Below are 12,736 nucleotides of genomic sequence, written 5' to 3' on the forward strand. Positions count from 1 at the left end.
CACACACACACACACACACACACACACACACACACACACACACACACACACACACACACACACACACACACACACACACACACAGGCAAGTTCTACTTCCATACAAATTTCCCAAGTTACAGATCTTCAGCTTACATGGATGTGGGCTGGAATGTTGTGGTTTTTAAGTAGCATCACCAGAAAGGTGCACATCCTATTTCAAAAGCTGCAACCAAATCAATTTTACACCCATTTCAAGTGTCACGATATGAGGCCAAAGTCTCGCTCTTGTTCAGCAGGATTTTTTCTATAACTGGCATTCAGCTTCAGTATTATGGGTACTTTCACTAAAAAACAGAACCAGTTTATTCATAAATGGGCCGGAATGTTCTATTTTCTGATGGTTCACTGGGGGGGAAAAAAAGTGCATTTTGGGTAAACTTTCAAGGTTAATACCAGAATGTGGGTATGTGGGTCTCCTTTTTTTTACCCACTTTATAACAAGCTCATCTTCTAGGCAGCCTCTAGACTCAGACTATGTAACACTTGTGAATGTAGCTTAAGGATATGAAATGGCGAAAGAACATTGGCGTTCACATCTTCTATGTACTAATTTGGACACGTCATATCGATCAAATATGATTTTTGTGCTTTCGTGTGTGTTTTGTGTTTAGATCCGCTTACTAAGTATATACTTTTGCAAAATGACTGTAAACCCAAGCACATGTACATTCATACAAGTTTGTTCGCCTGCCATTCAAAAACTGCAACTTACTGCATCATCACTTGTGAAAATTCATTAAAACTGGTTGCTTTTTGGGATGGGAGACCAGCTTCCCATTCCCTAAAATGAATGAAGAGCAGCCAGTTAACCTGTAGGCTGCAACAGGCCAAGTGTGGAGACTGGCGATAAACAGCAGTTTTTTCTGTGTCAGGGTGTGTGCGTGTCTGCACCTTTATGTGTGCACGCTTTAGTGTGGCAACTTCTTAACGCCCTCCCAAAATAGCTGCGGTAAAAGTCCTCCTCTGAATGCGTGTGTAAGTGTATGTACCATATGCAGACTGCAAACTGCTTGACATTGGACTTATTAAATAAACGTTCTTTCCCCTCTTCTCTCTTCCTTTTTTCAAGCTTCATCAGCACTTTTTGCCTCCTTTTCACCGTTGAAAGGAACATAAAAATGATGGGGTCAGCAGAAATTTCTTTGAGCTTATTTACAGGCTATGTTTCTCCGCTCGGCTCCTATACGTGGATCAATACAGTCTGTGTACGATATAAGGGTTACAACAGCCAACAGGAAGTCGAGGCTGTATGTGCCTGTGTTCATGTGTATGTGGCTGCTTTGTATTTGCTTATTTCTAAAGGCCACAACTAACGGCTTTTCCCAGACAACATTTCACACACCAGTGTACATCCAATCCATAACACTAAGATTGCTGAAAAAGTCACAAATAATGAGGCTATTTCTTAATATCCCTCCCCGATAGTGTCCATACAATAACAGTAAACATAAATAACATAAAAACTGTGGACGATTGTTAGATAATGCCTTTTACTCTCAACAATTAATCCCAAAGAGGGTGTTAAAGGAATTGAGGAAAAGTTTGATGGAAACTATTCCAATAGCTCTGTGCGTTTCAAGCCCACAGTAACAATGGAGCTTCCCATACAAAGAAAAAAGAGAGCAAAATAAACACGTACACTCACAAAAAGGATGTAATACAAAGCCAGTAAGAACAGTTACACATGTGCACATCCACAGACATGCATGCAAATTGCATTAAGCTGAAAGTACAGTACTGTGGACTCATTATAGGTAGCTGTATGCAGACTGTGTCTTGTTCAATCAAACCAATAAGACCATGGCTGCCTCTCTGAGTGCAACTTCTGACAGATGGCTCTCTCAGCAATTTTCCCTTTGACTAGGACAAAGTGTGTGCGTTCCTATGCACACAAGTGCTCACAAAAAATACACTTCTTAGACTTCTCTCTTGATGGTGATTGTGTTTGAGTCGCTCATATTCAACTTTAACAATGTCATTCTCAATATTTCGCACATTGCACGCCACATGCCCTCCCTCTTCCTGTCACTTTTCTTGTCTCATCTTCTTTTCCTCTCCCTTTTTCAAGGGCTGCAGGTCCACACACACTGCCAGGTTACACAGATCTGCACCTTTCCTCGTTCAATAACCATAAACCAACACGTACTGCATACCCCAGGGGTGGGCAGTTTTTAGTCTTCGCTTCTAATCTGTAATGTGAAACCCATCGAGGCTTTGAATTTATGCACGTATGGCACTAATATTTTGAGAGGTACACTAAGGAAAGTTTGATGTGCAAATCCCACTTTTTCATCCATGTGTTAGCTAGTTAACAAAATTTCTGCCCATGTTTCAACTACTAATTTGACCTGCAATTGCTGGGGAAAAGTTTAGCTGTTTGGATGAGCAGTGGTCTCACTTACAGGGTCCTGTTTTGTGGCCTTCACTATGAGATGAGATTGCAGGCGATGTCATAGTTCACATACATTCTTACACTTGATTTGTGTTTGCCAAGTGAAGTAGATCGGATGATAGCTGAATAAAAGACAGACAGATATGTCTTGATTTATTAGAGATACTCCTGCCTCAGCAGACACTATAATGACTGGCTGAGCACTAACAAGGTGTCTAACAAGGTGCGAAACAACCAGCCCTCCCTCAGTTTGATCTCTTTTGACTGACCTATCCTCCATTCTCCCTCTTTTTAAAAAAAATTCTATCCAGCTGTGGGATTTTGTAATGTTCTTGGGGTTTGGTAGAAAAAGAAGCTGCCTTGTTAAGATAAATGATCTCATAAATCTTGCAATTATCTAGATTTGTGGAGGTTTACTGAGTGAAATCAGGACTTAATTTGTTGCTGTGCAAGTTGGGAAAGAAGAAAGTAGTAATTTTGCTCTATTGCTTTTCTGACAAGCGTTAAATCCTATAAATGCTATCGATCCTGCACTGGTAAATTTTATAAGCGTCTTATCAGTTATGATGTATTTACTAATTATGTTGTGAGCTTTTTGGATTTTAATTTTTGTGGACAAGTTTTAACATTTGCCCAAGAAATGCCCTAAACAACTGTACATTCATTCAAATTCAGAGAACAAAAGTTACTGTGAGCACACCCACCAAGAAGCAGTTAGATCTTTTTTTTTTTCACTTGCATTCTGCACAATGCCTGACCTTTACAACACATTCACTGGGAAATAAACTGCATCCACTCAGCCTGTTTTCTCGAGGCAGTTAACAAAACAGTGCCCAAAATAAATATGCTTGTATTTCAATTAAGCCACCCTCCTCATTACTGTCCCTGGTAGCTACAGCTTCTTGGACTCCCTGGAGAAAGAATCTGGATAAAACAAGACCAGCAGATTGCAGTGTGCTTTGGAGCTGCTTTGACAGATACACATTTAGTAAGAGATACACATCTTCAGTCACTAACAGCTTGGTAAGATGCAGGCAAGCATGATATTATATGTATTTTAGTTCAAGAATTTTTTTCCTTTGCAAATGTTTGCAATGCATCTCGCTATTTGTCCTCACATAGCTCGTTTTTTTGCTGTCTGCAGATGAAAGTTTGATTACATTTAAGTATGATTAAACATTTAAAGACGGGAAAAACAGAGAATGCGAGAGAAAGAGTACACAGCATGTAAGAGTCATGTAAAGATATGACCGAACAATGCTTGTCAACACAAAATGGACATTTGAATGTGTCGGTGTGGTAACACCAAAGACCAAATCTGTTGCCCTACGCCAGCTATAAAAAAGAGACAAGGAGTCTTTGGCATTTTTCAATTTTTAATGTGCTTCTTCATGTAAAAAGTGAAGCTGTTTAAAATTACTTTGTTATGCATTTTGAATCTGGAAAATGTCATGTGTACTAACAAAGTCTCAGAAAATCCCCTGATGGAGACAAAAATGAAAGAAGGCTCATGAAGAGCAGTTCCTATTCTTAATAATAATAATAATGCTAATACATTTTATTTATGAGCGCCTTTCAAGTCACCCAAGGACACTTTACAATAGGATAAATTGTAAAGTCTTGATATAAATTAAAAGCAAGAGCTAATCCAGACAAGAAGAATCATAATGAGGAGCTGGTCAAAGTGACAACTGCACAGAATTCCCATCTCCCTCTATGTATAGAAACAACTGTTTCACTACTAAATGCCAGACTTCAAGACATCCTCATATCTGGTGAAACTACATCTTGATATTCAGACAGGAAATCTGCATAAAGGCAACGACACTGCTGCATTTACAAGAATATAAATCGCATTTAACCAACATCTGAAGTCTATACTAATACAGTATCACACAAGAAGTGAAAATTATCACAAACAGTGGCTTTCTACAAATATACTCTCACCAGACACTTTATTAGGGACACCTGTTCTACTGCTAATAAAGGTAATCATCTAATCAGCGAGTCATATGGCAGCAAATGCATTCAGGCATATAGAAATTTGGATAAAGTTCCAACTGAGCACCAGAATGGAGAAAAAAGGTGATTTAAGTGACTTTGAATGTGGTTGTTGGCATCAGATGGGCTGGTCTACATATTTCAGAAAATACTGAGCTGCTGGGATTTCCCTGCACAGGAATCTCTAAGGTTTACAGAGTCTGATTGGACAAAGAGGAAATCTCTAGCATTCAGCAGTCCTCTGGGTGAAAATACTAAACAAGCTCAGGAAGACAACAGTAACTTAATCACTTGTTATAACCAAGGTATGCAGCAGAACATCTTGAACCTTAATGCAGAGGGGATGCATCACACTAAATCGGGCTCCACTCCCGGTAGCTAATAACAGGAAACTGAGGCTGTACACACGTGCTGTGGGATTCAGATGGTTGAGTCAGAATTTGGCGTAAAAAGCGTGAAAACACAGACATACCCTGCCTACAAATCTCCACCAATTATGTGATGTTATCGTGCCAATATGGAGCAAAATATCTAAGGAATGTCTCCAGTTACTTGCTGAATCTACATCTCAAAGAATTTGAAGGCGTTCTCAAGCTGGTATTAAAAAGGTGTGACCAGCGCACCTTTATATGTGGAAATAGACATTGTTGATGAACATGAGGATGATGAAAAATTTTGTTAACTAGCTAGCTCAGCCACACGCTTTACTCAACCCTCAAACATCTGTCCCCATCACACGATTGCAGATATTTCACTTGAGAAAGAAAGCAGTGACTGAAAATTAGTTTCAACATGATTTTTTTTTTAGTGATATTTATAATTATGGATGCTTATAACTGAGTTTAGGACATCTATAAACCAATGTTACTTTTAGCTGTTATTATTTATTATAAATTGCATGTTTATTGAGGAATATTTACATTAACACTTTAATATCATAAGAGTAAAAGTGAAATTAAACAAATAAAAGTTTTTATACCTATTTTGACTTTTTTTTAAAAATTCAGGTTCACATATTTCATCATTTTGTTTCCTCAACAAATACAGATGCAAACATCAACACTGGTTTCTCTGTACTGCCCTAAAAAAGAAATCTAATCAGATACTGCAAATACTGAGCTATGATCAGGGATTTGCGTCTCACAGTTTGTCTCTGAGTTTGTCTCTGAGTTTGTCTGTGACAGGAAAATGTCAGCTAAAATCTCATTTTCTGAGCTTTCCTTGACAGTTTGGCTCACTGGCCCTTAATAGTCAAACAGATTTACGTAAAAGTAGCAATAAAAACACCCTAAAAGTACTTGATGGCAACGTAAGACTGGATCGATTTGTAAGAACAGAAATTTACTAAGTACAGAAACTCTTTCAGACAAATGTATTCATGAGAACTCAGTACGGGGAATTTTCACTGGCAGAATCTAGGACCCTCATACTGAAGTACATACTTGAGTAAATGTACTTAAATAACTTTTTGCCCACTGAAGGAACGAGGGGAAGACAGATGTGAAGAGGACAGAAGGTACACATCCTATTCAAACCTGCTTTTAGGATGAGATTGCACCAGCTGGATGTAATCATACATGAGCAGAAAGAAAGAAGTGGACAGAGGGGGCCAAGAGAGATTGCTGCTGAATGGAGAGAAAAGGGGAGAAGGACAGGAAGCAATTGTGACAGAAACAGGAACAGAACAAAAGTGCACAGAGTGGAAGAGAGCGAGAGAGAGATGCATTTAATGGAACTGCTGAGAGACGGTCTCTTCTCACTGTGGCGCATCTTTGTTGCAGGAGAGACACTTTGAGGGAGACGGGAAAAAGGAACAGAGGGAGGAAAGATGGAGATAGAGGGTTAAAGTCAGGAGGGGTGGATGTCCTAAAGTTGGGTCCACTTTACAGAAGCACAAAAGAGTCGTTAGAGAGGGATAATGGATTAGAGGGAGTCATAAAGAGAGAAAGAGAGGAAAGGAGAAGGAGAGAGCAGGAAAATGATGATAACGTTGGCTTCCCAGCAGTATGGCACAGCAGAAACAGAGATAATGATTGAGGGAGAGACACATAGAGGAACCAAGAGACAGAATGAGGAGTGCAGACTGTGAACGCACTCACACTGAGAAAACTCAGCAGTGAGTACAGAGATTTGGGGAATGGAGAGAACTGGGGGATGCTGGGTTGAAATGCAAACGGAGAGAGTAGGGAAACAGATTTTTTTTTTTCATACAGTACAGTATATGGTTCTCCAACAAAGCTCTCTCTCCTTCACACACATAGTCACATACAGATAGATACACAGCAGGGGTTGGTGGGAAAAGGGAGAAGCACAGAGAGGAAGAGAGAGATGTTTGGAGAAGCAGATGGAAAGATGAAAGCACTGATTGTGGCCTATGAGCCTGACTCTGTGTGTGCTTGTGTCTGTGTGTTTGTGTGTGTGCGCGTGCATTTTTTCAGACAGTGAAAACTAATTTTGTAAGAGTGCGTGCTGTATCTGTGTGATTGCATATGCTTTTCTCACAAAAACTGTTGTAATTGAGCTATAGCAGCACTCACACTGACAGGTAACACACACACACATATGTGCAAACAACACCAAAAAACAAAACCCAAAATACCAGTCTGTTTCTCCACGGTGTTTGTTCTCCCCTACTGGTTTAAACATTAATTATGGACACCAGAAAGTGAGAGAATGGCTGACAAAGATTTGCATAAGACAAATATTCAGTTTGACAACAGAGTTTTGCTTTTGACTCTTCTACTTTAGCTCAAATTCTGCTGGCAAAACTTGGGAGTCAGGACAGGACAGAGAGGAAAAGGAGAGAAGTTTGAGGCAGACACGGGGAGACAGGAAGTTTAAAAGAGGAAACGGGACGGGGAACAGAGTAACCTGTCTATCTCAGTTTCATTGCTTCTTTTTGTCAGGATGTCCAACTTGCATAACAGAGCTTCTCTCCCTGCTGCACAGGTCAGCAGATATGCGGCCATTTACCCATTTCAATACTGACAGAGTTTATAGCAAATTTGTTCGGTCTGGCCGTTTTTGCTTTCATCTCGACGAGAGAATGTAGCCTTGGATGAAAAAAGAAAAAAAAAAGTCAGTCAAAATAAAAAGTGTTGCAGTTGTTGCAGTTCTAAAACGACATATGTTGCAGACGCTTTTTGTCTGTCATTTTATTTCTTGGCTTTCTATTTTATGCTTCCTCCCTCCTTTTTATATTTGTCTTAGTCTTAGCACTTTGAGGTTTGCTATCAAAGAAAGGGATCACTTATTAATTAATTGCATCAATACTGTATTTTTTTTTTTTTTTGAAATATTCAATGCAATTCTTTAGAGAGACTTAAACATGCTGAAAAACGAACACTTTAATTTGCCTTTGGATTTATTCTGTCTCTAATATCCCTAGAAAATTATGTTTATTCTTTACAGGCTATAATTAGAACCACATTATTATCCTCAGTAATGACAAACACTTTAATTCCATGACATGTAAATGTGTCTATCTCAAAAGCTTCTTCCCTTTTGAGCACGTCATTGTTGTCTGCAGTTACGCTGAGTGAGGCAGGCCCTTCCTAATAAGCTTTTGAGAATTTTGGTCTGATGTACTGCAACTTTCTTCTGACCATCCTCCCTGCATGTCATCCAAACTGCTGTAGGGTGTATTGTTTTCTATCATCCTGAGTTCTTGCATGTCACCCTCCCCCCTGCTCTATCTTCGCTGCCTGCCTGTAGTGGCTCATTTCAGATCTAAAACCAGGTGTACAAGACTGCAAACTAGTGCATATCCCCATCCCTCCAGGCCATGTTCTGTCCGAGGCCCTATATACAAGTCAGTCAATGCCCTGCACTAAGCTAATGTTGTCTGCTGGGCTGTCCTAATAATGTGACCTGGTAATCACTCATCCCAGCCTTGCCTCCCCCGTCCTCTTGGTTCTGAAAAATATTGGAATGACCTTCCCACCTCAGCCAGGGCTAACGTGCAACACAGCAGAAGCTGAAAATTAATCTCCTTACGAACATTTCCCATCTTTTAAGTCATTTCCTCTCTTATATAACCTTTCCTCTGTGCTGACTGCTTACATACTTCATTCTTACCCTGGATATCTTTTTTTATTGTGTGTGTGACTGTGTGTGATCGCCTGCAAATTTACTAATTTTCCTGCACTTCCAACTTTTAGTCCCCCTTGAGGACTGCTAAAACACTTACATTATATTTGTGTTGGCAGCAAAGGAGACACCGTCTGCTGTCAGATGGATTCTGTAACTTATTTATTAATCTTTAGTATCATAGACTAATTCACCTTATAGCTCCCTGTTGCTTTATGGCTTTTTGCTCTCTTTCTTCCCCTTCCTGCAGCATATCGTCAAACTATATCTGTGAACAACTGATCTTTTTTTTCCTGCAGAATTTTCTCTTTGATGTGCTGTTTTATTTGAGAAGATACTGTATTACTAGTGCATAATAAAACCAAATCCCATGATTTTTTTTGTCCCTTTGATGTAGCAGTTAGGAAGTCAAGAACCAAGCAGCAGATTTCATATGATGCAGTCCCTCCCTTTGCGTCTTTATACACGCTTCCTTCTTCTGTCTCTTTCACTCTCATTGAGACCAATTAGAAATAGTTAATGGAGTACAGATATTTTTCCCCACTACATCTTCTGTACACACGCCATACTGAGAGACCTCTGGGTGAGGTTGTAAACAAACAGTCACTTGGCTGCTGCCCTAGTGGCTCACATGAGCCACAGTGAAGAACAGAATTTGTAAGGCAGACTCTTAGAAAGGAAGAAGGGGAAAAGATGAAAAAATGGAAGTGTGCAGTAAAAAAAAAAAAAAAAAAAGGAGCGACCTAAAGAAAAAGTCAAAGGGAAGAAGAAAAGAAAAGAGAAAGGTTTGTAAAAATCGGTGTAATCCCTTTGCACCTCTCTGTTTCTCATCTCACCCTTGCTCCGTCTTGCAGTGAGTGACAGAGCCAAAAGCAAAATTCTGGCGTCAAGTTTGACTATTCACTCCCATCACTCATCTCCTGCTGTGGGTGTCTTTGCATCTGAATCAATTTTCCCTGGGGGTAATATTTCTAGGTGAAGCACAAAGGTCTGGGACATTATAGAGGTGCTGTGAGAAAGCTGCTGAATGAATATTCAATGTACCTGTGTGTGTGTGTGTGTGTGTGTGTGTGTGTGTGTGTGTGTGTGTGTGTGTGTGTCATGTAAAAAGTCCAGAAAAAAATCTGTAGACAGAGGAAAATATCAGGAATGGTGAAGCTTAATAGTACTTCCTGAACAATCGGTCATTTTTGATGAACTTGACTTGTTTGATGAACAACCTGACTGAGTGGTGCAAACTTCACAACCTTCATTTTCTTGGGAAGTGAAAAACATGCCACTCGTTTGACACACTCTGTCTCAGTAAGCTCTCTTATTTTCTACATACCATATCATACACAAGTGCAGGACAACCCCACTGCGGAAGAATGAGATCCTTTCTCTCTCTTCTTTTCTTTCTAACGATGCCATGACTAAAATGTTAATTACAGCTAAAAAGAGAAATGATTGTGAATATCAAACAGCAATTAGCATGTATCATCATCATCATCATTACCTCCATTAGCTGCAGCACAAGATGGAGGATTATTTACCAAATGGCGAAATGCTCATCAGTTGCTTATTCAGGGCTTGAAATGTTTCACAGGCAGTGTTAAAAAAAAAAAACATTCCTCCTTAAATTTGCATAATTAATGTTGCTTAAAAAATTAACTATTGCAAGGCCCAGAGCATGACAACAAAAGAACACTGTGCTCATTGGCAAATAGCACATATTTTGCGAGAAACCCAAGATTGAATCTGAGAATATTAAGATGCTTATCTTCAAAAGTAGCTTCTATATTCTTTATATGGATACTTTATGAAACACATGCCCTAGATGGAAAACAGACACATTCGTATGCACACACACAAATACACACTCCTAACTATTGAAATTTTCTCCTTATGCTGTGCATCTGTTTCTACGCCGATGAAATTTAAATCCTTTTCCACGTGTCAATTGTCTGATCTTCACACCTGAGCACAGCCTGATGAATTCTGGGAAAATCTTCAGACCGATCACCGGGATAAGGCCATTATCTTTCCTTCAATCCATGTGGAACAAAATGTCTCCTCCTTTTTGTTCTAATTTGACTATTGTGCTATAACACGAAAAGGCAGTTCACACCTATGGTACTCAGAGGAGCTATTTTATTTTATTTTTAAATTAGATTGCTTTCACAAGCTCATTTTTTCCATCTATGCTTCCCATCCCTACCATTATTCCCCTTTTTTACCAGTGAGATAGACCCTGCAAATAAGCCATGCGAAAGACCCCATCGACCACAGTGGCCCAATGCATAAAAAACATGCTTTGTTTTAAAGGTTGCATTTGTTTTAAAGGTTGTAGATTATTAAGAGATAGGTTTTTGGGAATGTATTCTTGCAGACAGGGTTTGCCACCCTGTCAAAATAAATAAAACGGAAACTTGAACTTTCCAACATTTGGTTAACATTGTGAAAAGGTCTAATGAACTCAAACCATGACCTAATCAGATCTCATCAGTCTTGGTGCATAAACATAACTTAAGCAACAAGTGAAAACAAAATGACTAATGAATATGACTAATAGATAAATAAATAAACCATTATTCTGCTGCTGCTGAACTTGTGTTTCACCCCCTCTATCCTGCTTTCTTACCTTGTTGTACAAACGAGCCGTACACGAACCACATGGAGTTGTACAGCGTTGTTGATGACACAGATCCCATGGGGAGCCGAGGTGGGTTGAGCCAGTTGAGCAAGTACACCAGGATGCCAACGAGGAGCACGGTGCCTGCGATGCACGCCCACAGTGACAGGTCGAAGGGTGCCAGGCAGGCAAACATGTCCACTGTGCGCTCAGCCTTGCGCAGCAGAACGCCCACAGAATAATCCATGTAGCGTGTGGTGAAGTCCACAACGCTCTCTCGCTCAGGCGTGATGGTCAAGGCAGAAAGTCCCACATCAGCTCGCTGCAAGAGGCAAAGAAGTTTGAAGTATTAAAACTGTGAAAATGTGTAAGTGAGGAAGTCAGCCAAAAAATGTGGATTCTTATAACAGCCTTAAAGTCCCTCTGCGCCTTCTCATCACCTAAAATAAAGAATCGAAGGACAGCGTGCAAAAAATTTAACAGTTATCTGGAAATATCTGGCATAGAGGAAGAAAACACATGTCACAGTGATGGTAACTAGTAGTTACAATTACAGTACTTTTAAAAATGTCATAATGAACCCCCTTGTAACACCCTACTAAATTTAGATATATCTGACAGATATCAGCAAGAGATTTAAATCCATATAGGCCCTGGCTCAATTTGCACTTGTATTCTAATATGTGGCGTTTGAATCATTTACAAATGAATTAATTAATCTGTTTTCTGTCAGTATGCTTTCTGAAGCACTTAAAACCTTTCTCTTCACTTGTAAGGCTTGTTAAGAGACAACAAATGACTGCTTTAAATATGTGCAAAGATTTTAAGTTGAAAAAACAGCCGTCACTGAGTGCGTCTGCCAAGGAAAACAGGCTGAGCTTAGCTTTAATGCAGAAACAATGATGGATAATTAAAACGTTTTCAGTCCCCAGTGCTTGACTAGCAACTGCAGACATCTGCTTATACTATAATAGGGATTTAAGATGCTGCTGTGAGCGCATGCTGGTGTTTGAAATCTATACTACAGTGAGAGAGGGCACATATTATGAACTTGTTCGATAATGAGATTTTCTTTGTTGCCATAAACAACTGACTCTAGCAAGTTAGGTGAATTTGTAGGCAAACGCTGAGCCCTACAGGTACCATACACACACAGATTATGTACTTATATAGACACAGACCACATCCACATTTACATACACACACAAAAGCAAACAAAAAACTTAATTCCCGCCCTCCATCCAAATTTTACAGCTCAGTGAAAAAACAAAAATGCTTAAATGTGGAGAAATTGTCACTTACGTAAGGCGAAAATTTCAGAAATCCTGTAAGATGGCTGTGGGTTGGGACAACAGTGATATGCATACAACAGTGTGTGTGTGTGTGTGTGTGTGTGTGTGTGTGTGTGTGTGTGTGTGTGTGTGGTCTGTTCCATTGCTTACAGACACAATATCTTAAAACAGGGAGTTGGGAGTGACCAGAATAGACAGGATCAGAAATATGAATATATAACAGCACAGGGTGAGCAGTTTGGAGACAAAGTTAGAGAGGCAACCCTGAGAGTTTTAACACATGAAGAGAAAAGATGGTAGATATATTGG

At 39.6% G+C, this 12,736-nt stretch overlaps 1 protein-coding gene across 1 annotated transcript in view; it reads right to left on the reverse strand.

Moving 5' to 3' along the window:
• grid2 (glutamate receptor, ionotropic, delta 2) overlaps positions 1-12,736 on the reverse strand; it is a gene marked incomplete at its 5' end in the record, with an annotated part of 543,021 nt that overhangs the window by 84,981 nt on the left and 445,304 nt on the right. The window contains 1 exon segment of the mRNA XM_005916136.3: positions 11,145-11,457. Coding sequence (XP_005916198.1) covers positions 11,145-11,457 — 313 coding nt within the window.

This window comes from Haplochromis burtoni, unplaced genomic scaffold, assembly GCF_018398535.1.
Source record: "Haplochromis burtoni strain Fernald_Lab_line unplaced genomic scaffold, NCSU_Asbu1 Contig_18, whole genome shotgun sequence".
NCBI classification, from domain to species: domain Eukaryota; kingdom Metazoa; phylum Chordata; class Actinopteri; order Cichliformes; family Cichlidae; genus Haplochromis; species Haplochromis burtoni.